We start from the raw sequence: 25070 nt of genomic DNA, 5'->3' as shown, positions 1-25070 counted from the left end.
CAGTGTGGCTTTGGCTGTATGTTTGGGGTCATTGTCCTGCTGGAAGATGAATCTTCTCCCAAGTCCCAGGTCTCTTGCAGACTTCAGCAGGTTTTCCTCCAGGATTTCTCTGTACTTTGCTGCATCCATTTTGCCCTCTATCTTCACAAGCTTTCCAGGCCCTGACGCAAAGAAGCATCCCCATAGCATGATGCTGCCACCACCATGCTTCACGGTAGGGATGGTGTTCTCAGGGATGATGTGCGGTGTTAGGCTTGCGCCAAACATAGCTCTTAGCGTTGAGGCCAAAAAGCTCTATTTTGGTCTCATCAGACCATAGAATCTTCTTCCACTTGGTCTCAGAGTCTCCCACATGCCTTCTGGCAAACTCTAGCCGAGATTTGATGTGAGTTTTTTTTCAACAATGGCTTTCTTTTTGCCACTCTCCCATAAAGGCCAGTTTTGTGAAGCACCCGGGCTATTGTTGCCGTAAGCACAGTGTCTCCCAGCTCAGCCGTGGAAGACTGTAACTCCTTTAGAGTTGCCATAGGCCTCTTGGTGGCCTCCCTGACTATTGCCCTTCTTGCCCGGATACTCAGTTTTTGAGGACGGCCTGTTCTAGACAGATTCACAGTTGTGCCATATTCTCTCAATTTCTTAATAATGGACTTTACTGTGCTCCGTGGAATATTCAGTGCCTTGGAAATGTTCTTATATCCTACCCCTGATTGGTGCTTTTGAAGAACCTTATTCCGGATTTGCTTTGAATGTTCCTTCGTCTTCATGATGTAGTTTTTGTTAGGAAATGTACTAACCAACTGTGGGACCTCCCAGAGACAGGTGTATTTAACCTGAAATCATGTGAAACACCTTAATTGCACACAGGTAGACTCCATTCAACTAATTATGTGATTTCTAAAGACAATTGGTTGCACCAGAGCTTATTTAGGTGTGTCATAGCAAAGGGGGTGAATACTTATGCAATCAATTATTTTCTGTTTTATATTTGTAATTAATTTAGAACAATTTGTAGATTTTATTTTTCACTTCGACATTATGGACTTTTTTTGTGTTGATCAGTGGCAAAAACTCCTAATTAAATCCATTTTGATTCCATGTTGTAACACAATAAAATGTGCAAAAGTCCAAGGGGGGTGAATACTTTTGAGAGCCACTGTGTGTGTGTATATATATATATAATATATATGTGTGTGTGTAATATATATATATATATATATATATATATATATATATACACACACACACATTCTATACACTGTCCCTCCCACTGAAAAAGACAAAGCTGATTGGCAATGTGCATGGAGTAGAATGCAAATTCTAGCTAAGACCATATCATTACCACCTGAACCAGTCAAACCCCACAATAATACTAGTCTCAACTAAAGCTGCATATGTGGGAGTGAAGAAGGTCATATTAATGTGCATGACCTACCCAGCCCACAGAGATTTGCATAAAGGCTGACTTCAGAAATACACAGGGTTTTCTGGCTGAGTCTGATTTGGACTATTCCCTTATAAAAGTTTCTCCTAGTAAAAGCATAGCAAAGTGTAATAAAGCACGGTGAAAGCATGGTAAAGCATATTAATAAACATTGCAAACCAGGGTAAACTATGGTAAATGCAGAGTATAACCATGGGAAAAGCAGAGTAAAAATGCCATGCAAAGATACTGTGATACATTCTTAAAAGGATTTGCTTAAATAAAATCTTCCTGCCATTAACTTTAAGGGTGTGGTGGTATTATTTAAATAGAGTTTTTCGCCTATTTGAATAATTGAGGTGTAACACTAGCTCTTGGGTATGAGTCAATCAGTTATCTCGCACATGGGGATCAGTCGATCAATTATTTTCCTGTTTTTCCCTGCAGGGGTTAATGTGCCGGACCATGCCATGACCTTCCAGAGCTTGTCTGCACTCCTCCAGGAGTCTGTTACCCCCTATGTGGTCTGCTTGCAGTCGAAGGAGTGCTCGGGTATGTGCTGGTTTGCACTCCTCCAGGAGTCTGTATCCAGTACATTTGTCAGAATTGCCAGGATGTGACAGATAACAATTAGAGGACACGCTCCAATAGGCAGCACAGCTGTATAGTTATTGATGCTGTCGTGCTGGGGGGGACATGGAGACAAGGCCCAGTCTGTTGTTGTCCACAGGATGAGTTTGATGATTCTCCTATAGCAGGGATCTCATAAAGAATCTCCATCAAGCAAAAGCAGTAGGGACAGAACGCCCTGTTGCTGCACAGTGTCTGGCTGGAGCAACATTTAGGAAGCCTTGAGCTTCAAGGGAATGTCAAATTTGAGAAATACAAAATAAATAAATAAAGAAGCTGTGTGATTAGTGATGCTGTGTGTTCTCACTCTGCCTGTCCTCTCTCTGGGGCATGAAGCCCTGAAGCAGGTCCTGCAGAAGGTGCTGGTGCAGCTGATGGGCCACAGTGTGTGTGTGGAGGATGACGATGATGAGGAGGACCAGTCTGGCCCACGCCCCACAGGGATCCCCTCCAGGAAGATGCTCTGCTCCATGGCCACACTCTGTGGCTGGTACACGGCTGTTACACAGGTCAGACTCCACTTGTCATGATGTGAATCCAGGCAAGAAGGCAGTATAGAGTTCAGACACAGACTCCTCGGTCCAAGGCCCTACAGCTGATGAATCATTCCAGTAAGCCGTACTCTGTATTATTACCATTATTTATGTCTCTCATGTTCCTATACAAGAAATGAGCTAGACCCCAAAATCAGGTGTAAAAAAACAAAAACAAGCTAAGAACCTAAATATCTTCAGCACAGTTTGGTGAGGCATGTTTCCTGGTGATGGATGGATCTCTCCAGTATAGATGTCAGTCTGGTAGTGATGGATGGATCTCTCCAGTATAGATGTCAGTCTGGCAGTGATGGATGGATCTCTATAGTATAGATGTCAGTCTGGCAGTGATGGATGGATCTCTATAGTATAGATGTCAGTCTGGCAGTGATGGATGGATCTCTATAGTATAGATGTCAGTCTGGTTGCTGTCACTGGGACTGTATTCATTGAGCTTGGCTGACGTACCTTGTTTGTTTTTATTTTTCAGAAATCTGCTTCCCCTTCTCCAGGGAAGAAGCGTCTCTCCTCCAGTAAGGGTTGTGGACAGCGCCCTCCGGTGGTGGTGATTTTTAAAGACCTGGAGAGCTTCACCCCCAGAGTACTGCAGGAGTTCATAGTGATCAGCAGGTGAATGGACACGGTTTAGACACGCCATGTTAGATCAAAACTAGCCTTTAGCATTGCCTCTGAACTGTTTACATACTACACAGAAAGGACTATAGAGATTCAGTCAAGAAGAGAGGGGGAGAGAAGCTCTTACACATGCTTTGTGCAACACAGACACGCACGTGCACACGCGCAGAGACCCTGAGCTCCACAGTGATTAGGGTACTGACAGAACCCAAAAGAAATGATAGATAAAAACCTAACATCAAACATAGAGTACTTTTAGATTCATCATAAAAATTGTTATCAATTTATTTAAAAACACTGGTTATGCAGTGTTTATTTGTGGCTTCTGGAGTCTGAAGGCACATGCACATGAAATGTTTTAATGGGGGGACATAGGTCCACGGATGTGTGAAATCCATGGATAAATGAGGTGTAATTGTGTGTGACTAGAATGCATGAAAAAAATACAGAAACGTAATGTAAACCAAATTAGCGTTTACTGGAGATGTGCAATACAATACATTACAAAGACAGAAGAATGTTTAAAATGAGTTTACTTTGACAGTGATACCCCTAGCAAAATCTTTTCAAAATGCAATACACCTCCAGCCCCGTTACCCTAGCTTTTTCTGTTTTTAAAATACTAATAAAAAATAAATATACTGCAAAGCTACAAGATCATAAGACATTTTATGATGGGAATAAGCTATTTAGCCTATCAGAGCTAACAATTTCCCTGTAAATTAAGTCGTATGTCTAGCAGCTAAAAATATCACAAGGTATTTGATAATGTATTCCACGCATGCATATTAAATAATGGTAGCTAAGTGTTGCTAGTTTTCTGGGATTTCAAACAAATACAATTTTCTACAATTTTTTTTTTATTTTAAAACTAAATAAACAAGCCTGCTGTGTAATTAACTTGTTTTACATTTCAACAAAATACGTACCAACAGAATTTTTTTTTTTTTTGTAACAGCTTTTTTAAACAATTAATTCACTGCTGTAAGTCGTTCTTTTGAACCTTGACAAAGTCCATCATAGTCTTTTGTTTCAGTTCTCAGCAGAATTAATTTTACAGAATCCTTCAGCTGTTCATACCGAGACATGAATCCTGGCATCTGTAGCGCTGCTGTCTGACGTCGACTCCACAGCATTTAGACTGACGCATGCGTCTTTGTGTGTGTGTGTGTGTGTGCACGGTGGGGCAGTAATGTTTCCAAGATAAAACTCGTCAGGGAGCCGCAGCTAAATGAGGTTCTGTTGTAATAATAATAATAGCATCAGTAATAAAACAAATGAATGCGATGGATGCAGTAATTATATCAATTATATATGCGATTAAAACCAAGATTAACTAAGATAAATAAATTAATCGCAAGATTAATTGCGTTATAATTTTTAAGCGCTTGACAACCCTTATGTATGTATGTATGTATGTATGTATGTATGTATGTACATCACAGTGGGGTGAGGGTGTGCTTTTCATGTTGCAGCTAAAAGTATCAAAGAACAGCACCTGTAACTGCATGAGTCTGTTCTGTGCCAGACCATTAATGTGAGACTCTACCAGTAGAACAAAGGGCTGGTGTGTGTGTGTGTGTGTGTGTGTGTGTGTGTGTGTTTGTTTTGGCCTCCCTGTGTGCTGCTGGATATTCCCTTGGCTGGAAGCTGAACTGTGCAGTGTGTGACTGGCCAGAAGTCGGTCTTCACTGAGGATGTGGTCTTGACAAGGTGACAGAGCAGCTGGGTATGTCGCCCCCTCTCTGTCATCACATACTTCACAGGTCGGGAGGTTTTTGTGAGGGGAGCAGCTGGGAGCCTTGGTTGACGGCATTAGTGTCCTAGCAGTCAGCAATTAATCACGAGTCTTCAAAACATCCAGAAGTGTCACATCTCAACAGACTAAAGGATGGCCCTCACATTAAAAATTGACAAAAATAGGAAAAATGACTTGCTGTATACTGTAACCGCTTTATGTTGTAATAAATGTGATGGTGGTGGTCAGGATTTCTGTGCAATCAAAACTGTGCTCCAGTGTGTATAATGCACCCTTCCACAACATGACGTGTTTTTTTTCTGTTTTAAGTCAGTACATTCAGCAGCTTCCCCTTATTTTCATCTTTGGGATTGCAACGTCTCCGATCACTATCCATGGAATGCTTCCTCACTCGGTCTCCTCCCTGCTCTGCATCCAGCTCTTCCAGTCCCTCTCCTGCACACAGCACCTGGCCACTGTCATTGACAAGGTACTGCTTCTGACCTCCATCTCAGTGTTAAACACACAACTAAAGAAACAAATGGCTTTATGCATTCTGTATTTGAGCAGTTCTTCAGCAGTGCAATGGGACTTACTGCATTACAATTTAGAAGAAGAAAAACTATGACAAGCTCAGACAGTGGTCTGTCTATAAATAACCACAAATAGCCTGTTTGAGCTCATTAAACCGATTAGAAAAAATACTTATTCCTAATTAAAAGTGATTTAATATTATGAGATCTGCTCTGCCCTGCCCTGGTGTATCTGGCTGTATACCGGGTAGAACCAATTGTCAGCTAATCGTTTCTTACATTTCTTAAAGTACTTTAAGTTTCTTTGTAAGAAAAATCCTGAATTAAAGATGGTTTAGAAAGCATTGTTTATCAAATGGACCAAAACCAACTTTATTTTTTATTGTACTACCTCTGCAGTGTGACAGAACAAAACACAATAGTCTGTATCAACTGAGAATGTGCTCTTGGGAAGAGTTTACACCCGTTTTAAAAGGAATAACTAATTGGTAATGCTCTACACTAGTGAAAAAGCTCCTGGAGATTAATTTCACATTTTCTAGAGAAGAAACAAACAAGAGATTGGTGGACCGTTTTACTGATTTTTAAAGCATTCTCCTACGTTGTACAAAATATACAGTACAGGCTACATTTGTGATTTCTACATAGGTTTAATTGCATTTAATTGTACACAGGTTCAATTACACATTAAACAATTAAAACAAATAGTTTTTGTTCATATTTTCTAAAAATATCTGAACACAAAAACCCTAATGTTTGTCTCATCACTAGAAGTGTGGCTTGTTGTGGTGTAAAGAGACTAACTTTCTCCTTGAATGTGTCCCCCTCCCCCAACAGCTGGTGCTGACCACAACATTCCCATTCAAGCTGAGTGGGAAGGTGCTGCAGGTACTTATCAGTATCTTCCTGTACCATGACTTCTCAGTGAGGAACTTCATTAAAGGACTTCAGGTGAGTTGAAGGCCAGGGAGAGGTGTATGTGTGTGTGTGTGTGTGTGTGTTGGTTTAGCTGCAGTATTAATCAGAATCGGGGCTTTTGTTAAGAACTGAGAGGTCAGCTTTGATTTGGAACAGTTGTTCTGAGGAGAGTTGTTGTTGTTTTTTTTTTAGGGTAAAGGGTAAGATTGTTATGTGGGGAATAATAAAATGTGTATCAAGTCATTTGTGGACTGTAGATATATAAAGAGCAGTTGGGAGACTTGGTTGATGGCCAGCAGTGTAAGTAATCACAAGTCTTCAAAACATCTGGAATTTCCTTATATTGTGATTTATCCAATATTCAAAATTCCAATGAAGTGTCACATCTCAAAATGCTGTTCGACCTTCTATGTTAAATCTCTAGCAGCAGAGGAAAATATTTCTGTTTCCTGTTGTCTGTTGCAATAAATCCCGGTGTGTGCTGTGAAGGGTCGGCTCAGCCCCTGACTGTGTGCGTGTCTGCGGTGGGTGTGCTGTGAAGGCTCGGCTCGGCCCCTGACTGTGTGCGTGTCTGCGGTGGGTGTGCTGTGAAGGCTCGGCTCAGCCCCTGACTGTGTGCGTGTCTGCGGTGGGTGTGAAGGCTCGGCTCAGCCCCTGACTCTGTGCTTGTCTGCGGTGGGTATGCTGTGAAGGGTCGGCTCAGCCCCTGACTGTGTGCGTGTCTGCGGTGGGTGTGCTGTGAAGGGTCGGCTCAGCCCCTGACTGTGTGCGTGTCTGCGGTGGGTGTGCTGTGAAGGGTCGGCTCAGCCCCTGACTGTGTGCGTGTCTGCGGTGGGTGTGCTGTGAAGGGTCGGCTCAGCCCCTGACTGTGTGCGTGTCTGCGGTGGGTGTGCTGTGAAGGGTCGGCTCAGCCCCTGACCGTGTGCGTGTCTGCGGTGGGTGTGAAGGGTCGGCTCAGCCCCTGACTGTGTGCGTGTCTGCGGTGGGTATGCTGTGAAGGCTCGGCTCAGCCCCTGACTGTGTGCGTGTCTGCGGTGGGTGTGCTGTGAAGGGTCGGCTCAGCCCCTGACTGTGTGCGTGTCTGCGGTGGGTGTGCTGTGAAGGGTCGGCTCAGCCCCTGACTGTGTGCGTGTCTGCGGTGGGTGTGCTGTGAAGGGTCGGCTCAGCCCCTGACTGTGTGCGTGTCTGCGGTGGGTGTGCTGTGAAGGGTCGGCTCAGCCCCTGACCGTGTGCGTGTCTGCGGTGGGTGTGAAGGGTCGGCTCAGCCCCTGACTGTGGGTATGCTGTGAAGGCTCGGCTCAGCCCCTGACTGTGTGCGTGTCTGCGGTGGGTGTGCTGTGAAGGGTCGGCTCAGCCCCTGACTGTGTGCGTGTCTGCGGTGGGTGTGCTGTGAAGGGTCGGCTCAGCCCCTGACTGTGTGCGTGTCTGCGGTGGGTGTGCTGTGAAGGGTCGGCTCAGCCCCTGACTGTGTGCGTGTCTGCGGTGGGTGTGCTGTGAAGGGTCGGCTCAGCCCCTGACCGTGTGCGTGTCTGCGGTGGGTGTGAAGGGTCGGCTCAGCCCCTGACTGTGTGCGTGTCTGCGGTGGGTATGCTGTGAAGGCTCGGCTCAGCCCCTGACTGTGTGCGTGTCTGCGGTGGGTGTGCTGTGAAGGGTCGGCTCAGCCCCTGACCGTGTGCGTGTCTGCGGTGGGTGTGAAGGGTCGGCTCAGCCCCTGACTGTGTGCGTGTCTGCGGTGGGTATGCTGTGAAGGCTCGGCTCAGCCCCTGACTGTGTGCGTGTCTGCGGTGGGTGTGCTGTGAAGGCTCGGCTCAGCCCCTGACTGTGTGCGTGTCTGCGCTGGGTGTGCTGTGAAGGGTCGGCTCAGCCCCTGACTGTGTGCGTGTCTGCGGTGGGTATGCTGTGAAGGCTCGGCTCAGCCCCTGACTGTGTGCGTGTCTGCGCTGGGTGTGCTGTGAAGGCTCGGCTCAGCCCCTGACTGTGTGCGTGTCTGCGGTGGGTGTGCTGTGAAGGGTCGGCTGACTGTGTGCATGTCTGCGGTGGGTGTGCTGTGAAGGGTCGGCTCAGCCCCTGACTGTGTGCTTGTCTGCGGTGGGTTTGTTCTTTCTGCAGCTGTCTCTGCTGGATCACTTCTACAGCCAGCCTCTCAGCATGCTGTGCTGTGACAAACAAGAGGCCAGGTCCCGCGCAAAGGAGCTGAGCCACGAGGACTGCGAAAACATCCGGCAGCTTCCATCCTTCATGAGGTACGCAAGAGCACACAGCCCACCCTTGCTTAATTTGGATTCACCTCGTGACTAGGACCAGTGAAGCCTGGCCCTACTGTTAGATATTTATGTAATGCTGTTAATGTAAGAATATTGAAAAAAAATATGGTAACATCCATTCCATAGATATTTGTGTAATTCCAGAAAAATAAGCTTATTGAAGACGCCAGTACTATAAACAGTTGCGTAATGGGAGAATACTAAAAAATACACAGCATGAATAAAGATTAAATTTTTTTCTTGTATTAGTCATGAGGGCACCCTAATGCCCAGTAGGCAAAAGTTTTGGCTAATGCCTTCAGCAGTGTAAAAGGCATCAACGATGTTAGAGTATCTGTCTAAGAAACCCTGTCAAGTTTAGACCTGTAGTTGGCCGCAGCAGTTTTTCTCCATCCTTTGTTCTGTATATACTGGCTCACCATTGTGAATTAGGGAAGAGTCATTCCTATTCCTATTTCTTTGTGTTTTACTTTTTTCCTTTTTTGTCAGGTATGTTGAGAAGCAGGAGCCAGAAATCCAAGTTCAGCTGCTGACCTGTGATAAACGTGTAAAGGTGATGGAACAGATAGCAATATGTCCACATTTTCAGTAGCAGATGATGACCTAGTAAACATAGGGGTTTTCTTGTATATGATCACCTAGTAAACATAGAGGTTTTCTTGTATATGATCACCTAGTAAACATAGAGGTTTTCTTGTATATGATCACCTTGTAAACATAGGGGTTTTCTTGTATATGATCACCTTGTAAACATAGAGGTTTTCTTGTATATGATCACCTAGTAAACATAGGGGTTTTCTTGTATATGATCACCTAGTAAACATAGGGGTTTTCTTGTATATGATCACCTAGTAAACATAGAGGTTTTCTTGTATATGATCACCTAGTAAACATAGGGGTTTTCTTGTATATGATCACCTAGTAAACATAGAGGTTTTCTTGTATATGATCACCTTGTAAACATAGGGGTTTTCTTGTATATGATCACCTAGTAAACATAGGGGTTTTCTTGTATATGATCACCTAGTAAACATAGGGGTTTTCTTGTATATGATCACCTAGTAAACATAGGGGTTTTCTTGTATATGATCACCTAGTAAACATAGGGGTTTTCTTGTATATGATCACCTAGTAAACATAGGGGTTTTCTTGTATATGATCACCTAGTAAACATAGGGGTTTTCTTGTATATGATCACCTAGTAAACATAGGGGTTTTCTTGTATATGATCACCTAGTAAACATAGAGGTTTTCTTGTATATGATCACCTAGTAAACATAGGGGTTTTCTTGTATATGATCACCTAGTAAACATAGGGGTTTTCTTGTATATGATCACCTAGTAAACATAGGGGTTTTCTTGTATATGATCACCTAGTAAACATAGGGGTTTTCTTGTATATGATCACCTAGTAAACATAGGGGTTTTCTTGTATATGATCACCTTGTAAACATAGAGGTTTTCTTGTATATGATCACCTAGTAAACATAGAGGTTTTCTTGTATATGATCACCTAGTAAACATAGGGGTTTTCTTGTATATGATCACCTAGTAAACATAGGGGTTTTCTTGTATATGATCACCTAGTAAACATAGGGGTTTTCTTGTATATGATCACCTAGTAAACATAGGGGTTTTCTTGTATATGATCACCTAGTAAACATAGGGGTTTTCTTGTATATGATCACCTAGTAAACATAGGGGTTTTCTTGTATATGATCACCTAGTAAACATAGAGGTTTTCTTGTATATGATCACCTAGTAAACATAGGGGTTTTCTTGTATATGATCACCTAGTAAACATAGGGGTTTTCTTGTATATGATCACCTAGTAAACATAGGGGTTTTCTTGTATATGATCACCTAGTAAACATAGAGGTTTTCTTGTATATGATCACCTAGTAAACATAGGGGTTTTCTTGTATATGATCACCTAGTAAACATAGGGGTTTTCTTGTATATGATCACCTAGTAAACATAGAGGTTTTCTTGTATATGATCACCTAGTAAACATAGGGGTTTTCTTGTATATGATCACCTAGTAAACATAGAGGTTTTCTTGTATATGATCACCTTGTAAACATAGGGGTTTTCTTGTATATGATCACCTAGTAAACATAGGGGTTTTCTTGTATATGATCACCTAGTAAACATAGGGGTTTTCTTGTATATGATCACCTTGTAAACATAGGGGTTTTCTTGTATATGATCACCTTGTAAACATAGGGGTTTTCTTGTATATGATCACCTAGTAAACATAGGGGTTTTCTTGTATATGATCACCTAGTAAACATAGGGGTTTTCTTGTATATGATCACCTAGTAAACATAGAGGTTTTCTTGTATATGATCACCTTGTAAACATAGGGGTTTTCTTGTATATGATCACCTAGTAAACATAGGGGTTTTCTTGTATATGATCACCTAGTAAACATAGGGGTTTTCTTGTATATGATCACCTAGTAAACATAGAGGTTTTCTTGTATATGATCACCTAGTAAACATAGGGGTTTTCTTGTATATGATCACCTAGTAAACATAGGGGTTTTCTTGTATATGATCACCTAGTAAACATAGAGGTTTTCTTGTATATGATCACCTTGTAAACATAGAGGTTTTCTTGTATATGATCACCTTGTAAACATAGGGGTTTTCTTGTATATGATCACCTAGTAAACATAGAGGTTTTCTTGTATATGATCACCTAGTAAACATAGGGGTTTTCTTGTATATGATCACCTAGTAAACATAGGGGTTTTCTTGTATATGATCACCTAGTAAACATAGAGGTTTTCTTGTATATGATCACCTTGTAAACATAGAGGTTTTCTTGTATATGATCACCTTGTAAACATAGGGGTTTTCTTGTATATGATCACCTAGTAAACATAGAGGTTTTCTTGTATATGATCACCTAGTAAACATAGGGGTTTTCTTGTATATGATCACCTAGTAAACATAGGGGTTTTCTTGTATATGATCACCTAGTAAACATAGAGGTTTTCTTGTATATGATCACCTTGTAAACATAGAGGTTTTCTTGTATATGATCACCTTGTAAACATAGGGGTTTTCTTGTATATGATCACCTAGTAAACATAGGGGTTTTCTTGTATATGATCACCTAGTAAACATAGGGGTTTTCTTGTATACACACACCTAACACGCCTAAGCAAAAGAGCAAATGATTGCAGAATCAGGGGCCCCAGAAACATATGTGCAAAAGTATTAACCAATATAAGTTCCCAGAGTCCTCCCAGAATCTATGCAGCTAAATGTTCTTGTGGAAAGTCTTGTCCAGTGTTGCTAGCTTGTGACCAAGGTAGTAAAGTATGTGAGTGTTGGGTTAGGTGTTAGTGCAAATGAAGTGTATTTGTCATACGCAGCCACCAGCATTTAAAAGCTTTTGTTTTGCCTATTGCTGCAGGACGTGACCCAGAGTTTGCTGAAAGAGCTTCACGCTTACCACAAAAACTACTATCCTGTTCTGAGATGCCTACATGCACTGACGTCTTCCCTTCCCAAGTATCCCCTGGGCAAACAGGTGAGCGATCCGGTCTTGCAATGAGGCTCAGTGTGCCTATCTTCCTGCACATATCTCCCACCCGCCACATTCCCATGGGTAATCCTAGACAAGATTGCTGCACGCCACATTGCTATAGGTAATAAAGATGAGATTGCTGCACACCACACTGCTATAGATAATGTAGATGAGATTGCTGCACGCCACACTGCTATAGGTAATGTAGATGAGATTGCTGCACGCCACACTGCTATAGGTAATGTAGATGAGATTGCTGCATGTTTACCTGATTCTCTAACCAGTCCTCATTGTGAAAGAGGATGTACAGTATTGGGCACTTCGTTGAGGTCTTTCTCTAAGCTACAGTAACACGGCCTCTTCTTCGTTCTTAGATCAGGGAGCTGCACGGGATTTGCCTGGAGAAGAACGTGTGGGAAACTGAAGAGTATGAATCTGCATTTCAGTTACTGAGGTAATTGTGTGCATATTGGGGTCAATTTTGTCTTTTTTTAATCTACATTCCCTTTTAATCCATTCCAATTCCTTTAAAAGAATTTAAAGAAATGGCATTGGAATTGACCCCAGCCCTGACCACTAGGCACTTCGCAGAGTGCCTCCACTTCTTAAACTCTTAAACAAGTGTTCGGCAAAAGGACTTGCTTTACCAGACAGGAGACGGATCTAAATATCCCCATCTAAATGGGGCAGCAGTCTGGAGTAGTGGTTATGGCTCTGGACTGTTGACCGGAGGGTCGTGGGTTCAATCCCAGGCGGGGGACACTGCTGCTGTACCCTTGAGCAAGGTACTTTACCTAGATTGCTCCAGTAATAACCCAACTGTATAAATGGGTAATTGTGTGTACAAATAATGTGATATCTTGTAACAATTGTAAGTCGCCCTGGATAAGGGCGTCTGCTAAAAAAAAAATATATATATATATATATATATATATATATATATATATATATATATATATACTGGAGGCATTTGTACAACGCTAGTTCTCTGTAAACACCTCCACTGACTGGACAAGTGTGAAGCACTGTGTCTTGTGCAGTGTTGAAGGTGTCTGTGATTGGGGCTGCAGTACAGTAGCTCCTCCTGATGCTCCTCACTGTATGTTGTACACATCAGCGGAGTTGTGATTCCCAGGGATGGGTTTCTACCAATGTTGCTGTTCCAGGACCTCCACGGAGGCATCTTGATGGACCAGCTGGTCAAGGCAGCCATTGTGATGAGTGCAGAGTCAGTGACAGTCCTGCACTCTCACTGCATACCCTGGTGCTGAAGAGGTGCTCACAACTCTCACACCTCTTATAGCAGATTGACAAGCCTTCTCACCACATACATTTGAATACATTGCATACTAAATAAGATGTTGCCATGTGGAAATGTCACATTGTGACAGGGATGTCTTTCCTTCAGCAGATACAAAGACCTTCATTTTACATGATTCTGTCTTTCAGGATGCTGGCCAAAGATGAACTGGTGGCAGCCTTGCGCACATGTACTGAGATTTTAAAATGTGCCAAGAAGCTGGGCGATGCTGTAGAAAAACTGGAAGAGTTCATTGAAAGATTTGAGCTGCTGGACAGTAAGTTATTTAAGTCAAACTATTGAAAGAGCAAAGTAGACGGTCGCATGTGTTCACACTGAAGACGTTTTTAGCCGAAATGTTGATCTTCTAGACTTGGTTTCTTATAGTTTTATCTGAGGGTTTTATGATCAAGTCTTACAGATAAGTTATTGATGAAGCATAACATAAAATGAACTAGTTTGATATTGTTTGCTTTTCCATGCTGATCTTCTAATAATTCATATTTTAGTATGGTAAATGTAATTGTGTATCTGAGACCAGGGACCTGCCCTTCTGAATTACTGGATTTCTTCCAATTTAAGACACACATTTTAAACCAATTTGTTCTTTTCGAACATGTTGTGCATCTTAAATTGAAGCGCTGTGCTTCTTCTGTGTCTCTTCAGGGTGCTCTGCTGTGGTTGAGATGGGGCAGGAGGGAGAGGAAGAGCTCCCACCACAGAAAGGTCTGCAGAAGAAGACTGATCTGTTTCAACTTCAGAAGGTAATGTTGATGACGAGTCACATAATGTAGCGTGAACTTATAACGTGTGTAAAACAAATCTACAATTCAGGGTTTTATTTTTGGTAAAACAAGGAGTTTTAAGACTTAACAGAAATTCCCCTGTGGTGGTGAGCAATCTGAACCTACTTTTTATACAATGATTCCCTTACTCATTAATCTTAAGTACAGTAGGGGCTCCCGAGTGGCGCATCCAGTAAAGGCGCTCCGCGCGGATGTGCCCTATAGTCTGGAGATCGCAGGTTCAAATCCAGGCTATGTCACAGCCGACTGTGACCGGGAGTTCCTAGGAGGCGGCGCACAATTGGCTGAGCGCTGCCCGGGTAGGGAGGGCTTAGGTCGGCAGGGGAATCCACGGCTCACCGCGCATCAGCGACCCCTGTGGCTGATAGGGCGTCTGTGGTTCTGCAGTGGAGCCGCCAGATCTGTGTTGTCCTCCGGCACTATAGGTCTGGCGGCATTGCTGTGGATCTGCAGTGCGAAAAATGACGGCTTGGCAGGAGCACGTTTCGGAGGACGCGTGCTCCAGCCGCCGTTTCCCGAGTCGGCGGGGGGGGGTTGCGAGCGGTGAGCCGAGGATACAGATAATAATTGGGCATACTAAATTGGGGAGAAAAACCGGGGTAAAAAAAATAAAAAATTGGCGACGACTAAATTTTAAAAAAAGAAAAGAAAAAAAAAAAAAAAAATCTTTAAGTACAGTAAACACACGTCTTGAGTGCTAAATTCACTACACAAATATTTACAGTATCAGTAGTGACACAGATATCTGTATTGCTTGCATGGAAACATTTTTATCAATTGTCCATATACTCTGAGCAATGTTGTTCCATAGCTCCCCTATATCTAAAACAGGGTTTCTTGTACACATACTTGCATCATGTTCACGTCACTGCACAGGATAAATGCTGCATCTGAATCTTTGAGAAAGCACTGATGTGCAACCACCTTTACATACAGTGAATGTGTGGGGTTCACTGCTTTGCTTTACTGTGCGATTTTGCACCTTGACAGTCAATCCTGCCTTATCAACCGTGCGTGCGTCTGTCTGTCTGTCTGCGTGCGTGCGTGCGTGCGTGCATGCATGTGTATGTATTTATATATATGTGTGTGTGTGTGTGTGCACATCGGTGCATGTGCACAAGTGAATGAGCAAAGGTGCTATCCAGTGAGCAGATGCATGCAGAAACCACAATACATAGATGAGTATGTGGTTAAGGGACCATCCATAATGATAGGCACAAGCAGGGGTCAGGATTCTGTGTTAGAGGTTAAGGCTCCAGCTTTTAAAAATGAAATGCATTGGGTGGACCTTTATGGCCCTTTAATGCAAAATACTGTACAGTTGTTTTCTAGGACATGGTAATGTGCATTTGACAATAACTGAAGTGCTTTGTGACATATCTTTCATCGTTCAATGGCAATAGTGTGTCAAGCATCCCTGCCCATATAAAGTAATCATTTGATATGTAGCGATACTGAAATAAACGAGTAACATCTTTTGACAAACTTTTGGACTGCTAAGTATTTTTATGAATGAAGACATGAAGTATCAGAGGTCAGTCTTTCTGTCTGTTGATGAACGCATCACATTAGGCAGCAGTTTTATCTAGTGTCAAAATCCTCTTGACCAGTTCACAAGGACAAAGTATATTGAACAGCAGATCAAGTAGATGAGACATGCAGGGAAGATATTATGCTCAGCAGCTGTCTGTGGGGAGTGGGAGACAGAGAGAAGCTAAGCATTGCCATGGAGACAACAGTTATCTGCCTGGTTAGCACAGACTCTTTGCAGGACAAGCCTCGCTGCTGGGCCATTGGAGGAAACCAGGGGTGGCAAAGAATGCAGGACAAGATTGTGATTGAAAACAGTTACAAATATCTTGGCTACAGGATAAAGACGTCTACAAAATAGAGGCCAGAAAGAAAATGATACTGGGTGACACAAACAAGACGGCAGTTCCATGCAGGGCTAGGTTGTCAAGGATACAGCAGTGTGTGGGAACGGCTGAGGGAAGAGGAGATGAGGTGTGCTGGCATTGCAGAGAACACAAAGGGTCACTTGTTTCCAGGCTCCCTGGCCCTTGCCACATGTTTCTGTCTGCTGTTTTTGCTTTAGATCTTTTTTTATGTGCAGCGTTGGATACAGTGTGTTGCATACAGAACTGAAGCACAGTGCCCTTTTTACTGGCTCCAGTGAATTAACAATATGCTCCCTATTTATGTTAAAACCAATGCACTTTACAAACAAACTTACTTGCTTTTAGTCTTTGTTGGAGAGAGAGTCCAGAAGAACCAAAAAACTGAGCAAGTTTGAGCTGCTGAGGCTTGCCGTCCTGGATTGTATTGACAGCATTGTCAAGTAAGTCAGCCACGCAGAATATTTCATGCATGTCATTAAACTCTGTGAATAGGTGGCTCAGTATAGACCTGGGTAAGATCCGCCTGTTAAATGAGTCTGGTTGTCTCTCAACTTAACCCCTAGTGGACAGTAGACTGCAGGGATGGAAATGAGACTCCCATTGCATAGAGTTTGAAACATTCCTGGTTTTAATATGAGTTCAATACGACGCACCTGAGCCTGTTACCCATACTCTGTGGCTAATCAGGATCCTAGTAAAACGGGTGAAACTGCTGTGCAAGAGTCTCATTACCATCCCTGAGCCCAGGTTGCATACATGTAGCACAATTGGCATTGTCTGCTTGAAGTATTACTGATTGAGGAGTGCTCAGAGCTGCAAGCTGGTCCCTTCCATTGTGTCTGTGAGCTGCCTGTTCCAAGATGCCTCCCATTTCACACACAAGCTATAAAAACGAAATGCTTATTTATAAATGTGTGAATTATTTCATTTCTCTGATTGTTTGATTTCTGGCCGGTGATCTGGACAGTCTTTCTGTATTATTGAACGATCTTGTGTGATTGTGAGGGCTGCATAGCTTCCTTTTTGTTTCGTGTTCTCTAAGGAAGCATCTCCTGCCTCCTGAGTCACAGCCCCTGCATGAGGTGTTCTATTACAGTTCAGCCGGGACCCTGCGCAGACACTTAAACGCTGCGCCACGCACTGCCATCCAGACCGCCCTCAACAACCCCTACTGCTACCTCCAGGTAACACATTACAATTTAGGCATTATGTGAGACCAATTTATTTAAGGTTAGTCTTGGTGGGCCTCCAAGGACTTCCTCAGGCAGTGCTCGTGGTCTTGTAAATAAAGCGCACTGCACATGACTAACACAGGGGCCACAATGAAAGAAATGTCTGCTTCCAGAATCTTGACTTGATGGCGGATTCTGGTTTGAAATGGAAACCACTTGAAGGATGCCTGTCTGAAAATGTTATGTAGTTATTAACTGCTGGAATTAGTAAGTGTGCTGTTTTAGGCATGTCTGAGCTGCTTCACTCACATAACAATTTACTGAGGGGCAGAGCAGACTTTCAGAGTTAAAAACACATACTGCTTACACAAGCAAAGCTACAGACCCGAATTGGCTTATTGACATAATTTGCTGTCAGTTTTTACATCTAGCAGTAAAACATAAGCTTGGAAATTAGAGGTCATGATGCAAACATTTTGAGAGGACTGGAAGGACCAATATACAGTACTGGTACCAAAAAAATATGAGAAACATTTCATCAAACATGACTCATAATAATAGGGTTACCAGATGTCCAGGAAAACTGGGATTGTCAGTTTTCAGCCTTAATTTCCTTTTTAATTTTCTTTTTCTTTAAAGTACAAAACTATCGGTGTGCTAAGCAAGTTAACAGTGATTTATTAGGTTGTGTTGGCGCCATTTAAAAATAAAATTAACAATCTTTTTGATTGAGTTTTAATAATTAATCTTCTGTTTAACTTCCTAGACCATGTCTAGTTTTTTTTATTTTATCTTGCAAGTGCCACCAACCAAGTTTGCCTTTTAAGTTAGATATCTATCACATGCTTAAATGGTAATAGCTGATCTAAAAATGTCCTGGTTTTTCACTCTGTAAATCTGGTAGCCCTACATCATAACGAATTATAATTTAGATTATGGAGTAGTGATTCCAGGGTTTTGCTGTCTGCTAGATGCCCATGTCATGACACGGCGCGCCACAGACCTTTCATTTACTTGAGTTTATTAAAAACAGAAACGATTTCTCAATGTTCCACAATCATCTACCATGTGACAGGGCCTGGAATGAAGCTTCCTGGTTGATAGATGAAAGTTGTGAGGTTTCTGATAAACAGAAATATCGAATGCAAATTGTGTCAGCGTGCATTGGACATGTGAACAATGTGCTTTGTTCCTCTGGGGTACACAGGTGCGCACAGAGTAGTTGAATAGTTTTACCAAGCCCAAAGAATCCTGTTACAGCACACTTGATAAGAGATGAAAGGCCTGTTTCAGCACAGTAGAATTTATGAGACAGGACAGTGTATTGGCATGTGAAATGGAGGAGAGCGCTTTTCAAAACAGCACACAGACTGATTAGTTAGTCAGTAAGACGGTAAACAAAATACATGTTTTAGCTTCTTCCAATTTGACTTTGGTCACAGAGTGAAGCACTGAAGAGTGAAGGAGGGGCCATTTCAAATGCAGCTCCAGATATCTGCATTGTCTATAAGCTGCACCTGGAGTGTGGGAGGCTGATCAACCTGTATGACTGGCTGGAGGTAAGCAGTTAGGGGCGTATCATTAAAACAAAAAAGAAAAAACGTATTTCTATAGCATACTCTCACTAACTAAAGGCCTATAGATATGGTAATACATATATCCTAATGAAAACAGTTCAAACCTCCGTCAGGGAAAAACGAACGTGGGCCTCAGTATTTAATGATGCAAATCTCAGCATTGCTCAGTATGTCCCAAGTTAGACATGAATGTTAGCACTGTTACCTACACTGTTACTTACAGTCATCCTGATCCTCATATGATCTGTTTGCAATTAATGGACTATCTTTCCTGGGATTTGGATATGCCATAGGTATGGCTGCACTGAAATACACACAAAAAACATTTCAGTTTGTAACAAGAAGAAACTGGACTCCCGATCAGCATGCATGAGTGTTTTTTGTGATCGTTTGATAAGCCTGCTCGCAGGATTTAAAAAAAAGAAGTAATAACAATACAACAACTAATAATAATGTTATTGTGAAGGGTGTGTAGCCTAGAAGTTATTCTCCTGTCTGTATCTGTCTGAGAGATCAGGAAAGGAAGCAGCTATTAAAATGACTATCTAAGTATATAATCTGTGTAGTCTCTTAACACTTCTATAGTCTGCTGCTGGTGTTTTCACATACCCTCATGTGTGTGTGTGTGTTCAGGCCTATGCTACTGTTGTTGCTGCTGCTGAAGGCAAGGACCCTGATTCGGCTGCTGCTGCCCAATTAGATGATGTGAAACAGTATCCTTTGAGGCAAAAGAAATGTCTGGAAGGGTGGGGGGGTCTAATTTTAATCCCAGGAGAGAAAATAAAAATACCCATGTTGCACATTCATGTCTTGGTAAGAATGCAGTACTTGAAACACCAAGAGTTTTAGCATCCGGATTCATGAGACTGATTCGGGAACAGTATCATGAGATAATCCAAATGCTTTATGGACAAGATTTCTGCCGTGTAGCTCAGTGCTGTGTCATGTGAGCATTACAAAGGGAGTCTTTGTAAACCCTGGGCTTTCACCTTTCTTCATAAAGGAAACCTCAGTATGTGCATGTTACCTATTGAAATCTGTAACAAAGAAACGAAACGGAAAAGGTATGCCTCTTTGTATTGCGGCTTGCTGGCTTCTAGCTGGGCTAATGCAGTTCACTCTTGATTACTGTTATAAAATCATGCCATGAAAGCACAGTACAATAATGCAATGAAGAAACTCTGTCACTTTTTAAATATCAGGGCACAAACTTGTCAGATGGAGGCTTAATGGAGTTAAGTGGGGCTGAGGAAGCTGGATTTTCAGTACCAGTGGCAGAATCCTCATTATTACCATCCATGCTCCCGCTCGTCTGTCAAGTGTAATCAATTACAGAGCAGGGTTCTGTTTAGTGGCTGCTTGCTTGCATGGACTACTCCATACGTGTCAGTGATTAATGTGCTTTTCACAAGCATTTCCCATTCTGTACATACTGTTGAAAAGACGCATTCATATTCATGAGACAGACATGCATTCTCTTCCCAGAACAGTATGTGCTGTGTGAGGATGATGGGCTTTTGGCATAGTGCTGTGGCTTTGTGCTCCTCTTGACAGCAATGTGTTGAAATGGCTTAAAAGGGATCTGTGATGATTATTCCCCGCAGGGAGGCGTTTGTGGAGCAGGTTGTATCAGGGTTTTTAGTTTGACAACTTTACAGCTGTCCTGTGCGTTATTCAGCATTGCTTCTTATAGCCCTCTTTTTTTAATTACTTTTTTTAAGCAAACTTTATACTGACTTAAAACTGAGGTTTCCTGCCTGTCTACAAAAATCTACTCATTTTCATGGTGCATACGTGGACAGGTTTTTCAGTAGGATTTGTATTAAAATCACTTTGCTGTAGTGCTGTCAGCATTCAGGATCACTCCACCCACACAGCAAGTTTGCCAGTAATTTCCTCAAAAAGACCACATGAGGGTAATGAAGGCCGCAGGTCCTCGCATGCAATTATTAACTATGGTCAGAATCAAAGTAAAGGTGAATTGCAGTAGACTGTCTCACCCAGTTAAGACTGCACTCTTTTAGGGGCTCACGAGTGGCGCGCTGCCCTGGGGGGGGAGGGAGGGCTAGGTCGGCCAGGGTGTCCTCGGCTCACCGCGCACCAGCGACCCCTGTAGTCTGGCCGGGCGCCTGCGGGCTTGCCTGTAAGCTGCCCGAGAGCTGCGTTGTCCTCCAACGCTGTAGTTCTTGGGGTGGCTGCATGGTGAGTCCGCAGTGTGAAAAAAAGCGGTCAGCTGACGGCACACGCTTCGGAGGACAGCGTGTGTTCGTCTTCGCCCTCCCGAGTCAGCGCAGGGGTGGTAGCGGTGAGCTGAGCCTAAAAATAATTGGCCATTCCAAATTGGGGAGAAAATAATTGGCAATGACAAGTTAAAAAAATAAAAAATAAATAAAAAAAATAAAAAACTGCACTCTTTTCAGATTAGTTATTTGTGCAGAGAACTGGGCTCGGTCTACTGAACGTGCCCTGGCTGCACTGGGAAACCTGAGACTACTTTTAAATGTGTTATTTTTGTAACTTTAATTTGCTGTTCTAACTACTAACTTTAGGAATCAAGTGAGATGCTGGCTTCATATTTCTGCGACCCAAGATGGCTGTCATATTGTGGACAGTCTGTTTTGTTTTGTTTGGTTTTGTATTACAAAGACCTAATACTTTTGAGATATTGGCTTCACACGTTGTACACTACTGTATTCTATGATTCTCCAGGTTGACTTTGATCATTGGTAACATCCAAGAAAGTCTCATTTTACAAAGCTGCTGCTGCATTGCCACTTACCTGTATTTGCAGGGTTATATAAACACTTTGCTAAATGTGTTGGTAAGCATGACACTGAACTCTGCCATTAACAGTTAACAGTTTTAACCACTGTCTTTACAGGTGCCACACAGCTGCCTGGCTGTACACTTTCAGACACTGTCTTTACAGGTGCCACACAGCTGCCTGGCTGTACACTTTCAGACACTGTCTTTACAGGTGCCACACAGCTGCCTGGCTGTACACTTTCAGACACTGTCTTTACAGGTGCCACACAGCTTCCTGGCTGTACACTTTCAGACACTGTCTTTACAGGTGCCACACAGCTGCCCTGCTGTACACTTTCAGACACTGTCTTTACAGGTGCCACACAGCTGCCTGGCTGTACACTTTCAGACACTGTCTTTACAGGTGCCACACAGCTGCCTGCCTGTACACTTTGACACTGTCTTTACAGGTGCCACACAGCTGCCTGGCTGTACACTTTCAGACACTGTCTTTACAGGTGCTACACAGCTGCCTGGCTGTACACTTTCAGACACTATCTTTACAGGTGCCACACAGCTGCTTTGTGTTAGTCTTTCTGACAAGTACAGTCTTTTTTCCACACATCTATTTTACACCATGTTCCCCGGGGATGCTTTGTTCTTGTTTCTTGTGGATTCTCTTCAGACTGCAGCTTCCTTAACGATTACAGTGCTCGTTTTATTAGAGCCGTTTCAGAGCTGGAGTTTCTGGGCTTCATAAAACCAACCAAACAGAAGACTGACCACGTGGCTCGCCTGACCTGGGGAGGCTGCTGAGCGTTACTACCGCAGCAAACTCGAGAAGAACGACGCTGTGAAAGACCAAAACACACACACCAAAAAAAAGATGCATTGTGTATTTTGATACTTTTCTGTCCTACTAGTACAAATGCCTTTGTTTGCTTCTTTTGTGTTTGTTTTACAAACTGTCAATTTTAAAATGGTACTAATGTATTATGGTCTGCATATTCGTCCATGACTAATAAATCATAAGATTTACAGTGCTACTAAAAATAAAATTAGACAACCAAGAAGTCAGTATCACCTTTGTCTCCAGTCATGAATCGTTCTCAACAGGTCTTTGCAGACGTGTACAATGCAGTATGAAATCTAGAGACTTGTGTATGAATAATTGATTGGAGAATGGCACATAGCTTTCTCTTATTTTTATGTGGGAAGCTTGAGCATTCCCCAGAAAAGTGTTCAGGGTTATTGTTTTCTATGTATGATACTGAATCTAACACTGAAGACCCCAAACATATTTCAGTCATTTCCTGTACGGTTAGATTATGTCAAACTCAGAAATGTATTTAAATACAATTTAACATTTTCTAAAGCATTTCATACAGTGAAAAACAAGAGTGTCTGGAGAAATTCTAGCACAGCTGGATTTTGATAGCTTATAGATACGGATGTACTGTGTTTATAGCCACATTTCTTTGTAATATTGACTTTCTGTGGGCTCAAAAAAAGTCATCGGTCTCCTTCTATAACTGCCATAAATACCATTTTTTACATTTTACCAGCTTTATTGGTCAAAGTATGTTTAATCATTTTTATGAGATTTGGTTTTGTGACTAAACAGGGTGTGTATCTGATGATAGCAAATACCAGACCTACCCTTGTGATTCTGTGGGGTGAATATGTCAGCTTAGCGATGATTTGAATGTATTTGTTTAGAGACTAGGTATCACCAATCATGCTATTTGTTGAAGACACAGTAAAACTCGTCAACTGGCATGGAGTTGCTGGCAGGCCCACAGTATTGATGAAAACTAAAATCTGAATATTCCAACAATCTGTACGCAAAGTTATCAAAAGTAACCTATTTAAACGTATGCCTGCTTTTTTTAATATATTGTGAAAAGTGTTGAATTTAAATCGAGGGAAGTAATGTTAAAACTTGTTACAAAAAGGATATTGCTGCTCTAGAAAGAGTGCCAAGAAGAGCGACCAGAATTATTCTGAGTTTATAAGGCATGTCATATGCAGACAGGCTAAAAGAATTGAATCTATTCGGTCTTGAACAAAGAATATTATGCGGCAAGCTGATTCAAGCATTCAAAATCCTAAAAGGTATTGACAATGTCGACCCAGGGGACTTTTTTGACCTGAAAAAATAAACAAGGACCAGGGGTCACAAATGGAGATCAGATAAAGGGGCATTCAGAACAGAAAATAGGAGGCACTTTTTTTACAGAGAGAATTGTGAGGGTCTGGACCAACTCCCCTGTAATGTTGTTGAAGCTGACACCCTGGGATCCTTCAAGAAGCTGCTTGATGAGATTCTGTGATCAATAAGCTACTAAAAAACCAAACGAGCAAGATGGGCCGAACAGCCTCCTCTCGTTTGTAAACTTTCTTATGTTCTTAAGTACGTGCGAAAACATTTTACAGTTTTTCATGAGAATTTATTTCTACAGACAGAAAACTTTCACCCATGTAAATGTAATGGTAGTACCTAAAGCCTCACTTTGTACTACTCTGGAATTTCCAGACTATTTTTCATCACTATTATTTTGGAGAAAATCCAGGCCGCCTTGGCATTCATCCTTTGATCCAAGTCTGCACAGTTCCCAGGGGTCACACAATGTTGAACAAAATGTAGCATAAATTATAGCTGCTACAACAACATGAATTACTTGATGTGGAGTTGAATATTATTTGAGAACATAACATTTAAAGTGGATACATTTGTATAACATTTAAATTATCAAATCACCAACTAGCAATGTCAAAATGCAATCCCATCAAGCACATGTAGTGCCCATTATCCCAATTATTAACACAGTAGAACCTGAGTTACAAACTGACCACTCAACCCAACATCCGACTTTTAAACAGAAGATTGCAATCACTCGACCATGCGTTCAATGCAATCATAGGTGCTCCTATAAGCAGTGTGCTGGTACAATGGCTGTACCGACAAATGCACCCAGACAACGGTAAAGCACATTTCAAAAGAAGCACGGGCAATTTCAAAATGAAACAACAAGCACTACTTTCCTGGACGTTTAAATCTGTGTTTTTGCTAATTACAGCCATAAGTTAAATACCCCCTTCCCTCCTCAAGTAGAGTAAGCAAGACATAAGAACATAAAAAAAGTTTACAAACGAGAGGAGGCCATTCAGCCCATCTTGCTCGTTTGGTTTTTAGTAGCTTATTGATCCCAGAATCTCATCAAGCAGCTTTTTGAAGGATCACAGGGTGTCAGCTTCAACAACATTACTGGGTAGTTGGTTCCAGACCTTCACAATTATCTGTGTAAAAAACTGCCTATTTTCTGTTCTGAATGCCCCTTTATCTAATCTCCATTTGTG

At 42.2% G+C, this 25070-nt stretch overlaps 1 protein-coding gene across 1 annotated transcript in view; it reads left to right on the top strand.

Moving 5' to 3' along the window:
• orc3 (origin recognition complex, subunit 3) overlaps positions 1-23271 on the top strand; it is a 30437-nt gene extending 7166 nt beyond the window's left edge. The window contains exons 5-20 of the mRNA XM_034017374.3: positions 1868-1972; positions 2387-2559; positions 3074-3213; positions 5288-5447; positions 6328-6441; positions 8518-8651; positions 9162-9225; positions 12099-12215; positions 12587-12666; positions 13662-13789; positions 14179-14276; positions 16562-16656; positions 17259-17400; positions 18831-18947; positions 19599-19678; positions 22421-23271. Coding sequence (XP_033873265.3) covers positions 1868-1972; positions 2387-2559; positions 3074-3213; positions 5288-5447; positions 6328-6441; positions 8518-8651; positions 9162-9225; positions 12099-12215; positions 12587-12666; positions 13662-13789; positions 14179-14276; positions 16562-16656; positions 17259-17400; positions 18831-18947; positions 19599-19678; positions 22421-22526 — 1853 coding nt within the window. The 3' untranslated portion in view covers positions 22527-23271. The remainder of the gene's footprint in view (positions 1-1867; positions 1973-2386; positions 2560-3073; positions 3214-5287; positions 5448-6327; positions 6442-8517; positions 8652-9161; positions 9226-12098; positions 12216-12586; positions 12667-13661; positions 13790-14178; positions 14277-16561; positions 16657-17258; positions 17401-18830; positions 18948-19598; positions 19679-22420) is intronic.
• The last annotated feature ends 1799 nt before the right edge of the window (positions 23272-25070 follow it).

The sequence above is a fragment of the Acipenser ruthenus genome, chromosome 6 (assembly GCF_902713425.1).
Source record: "Acipenser ruthenus chromosome 6, fAciRut3.2 maternal haplotype, whole genome shotgun sequence".
Lineage (NCBI taxonomy): Eukaryota > Metazoa > Chordata > Actinopteri > Acipenseriformes > Acipenseridae > Acipenser > Acipenser ruthenus.
This window is presented reverse-complemented; position numbering and strand designations above follow the sequence as displayed.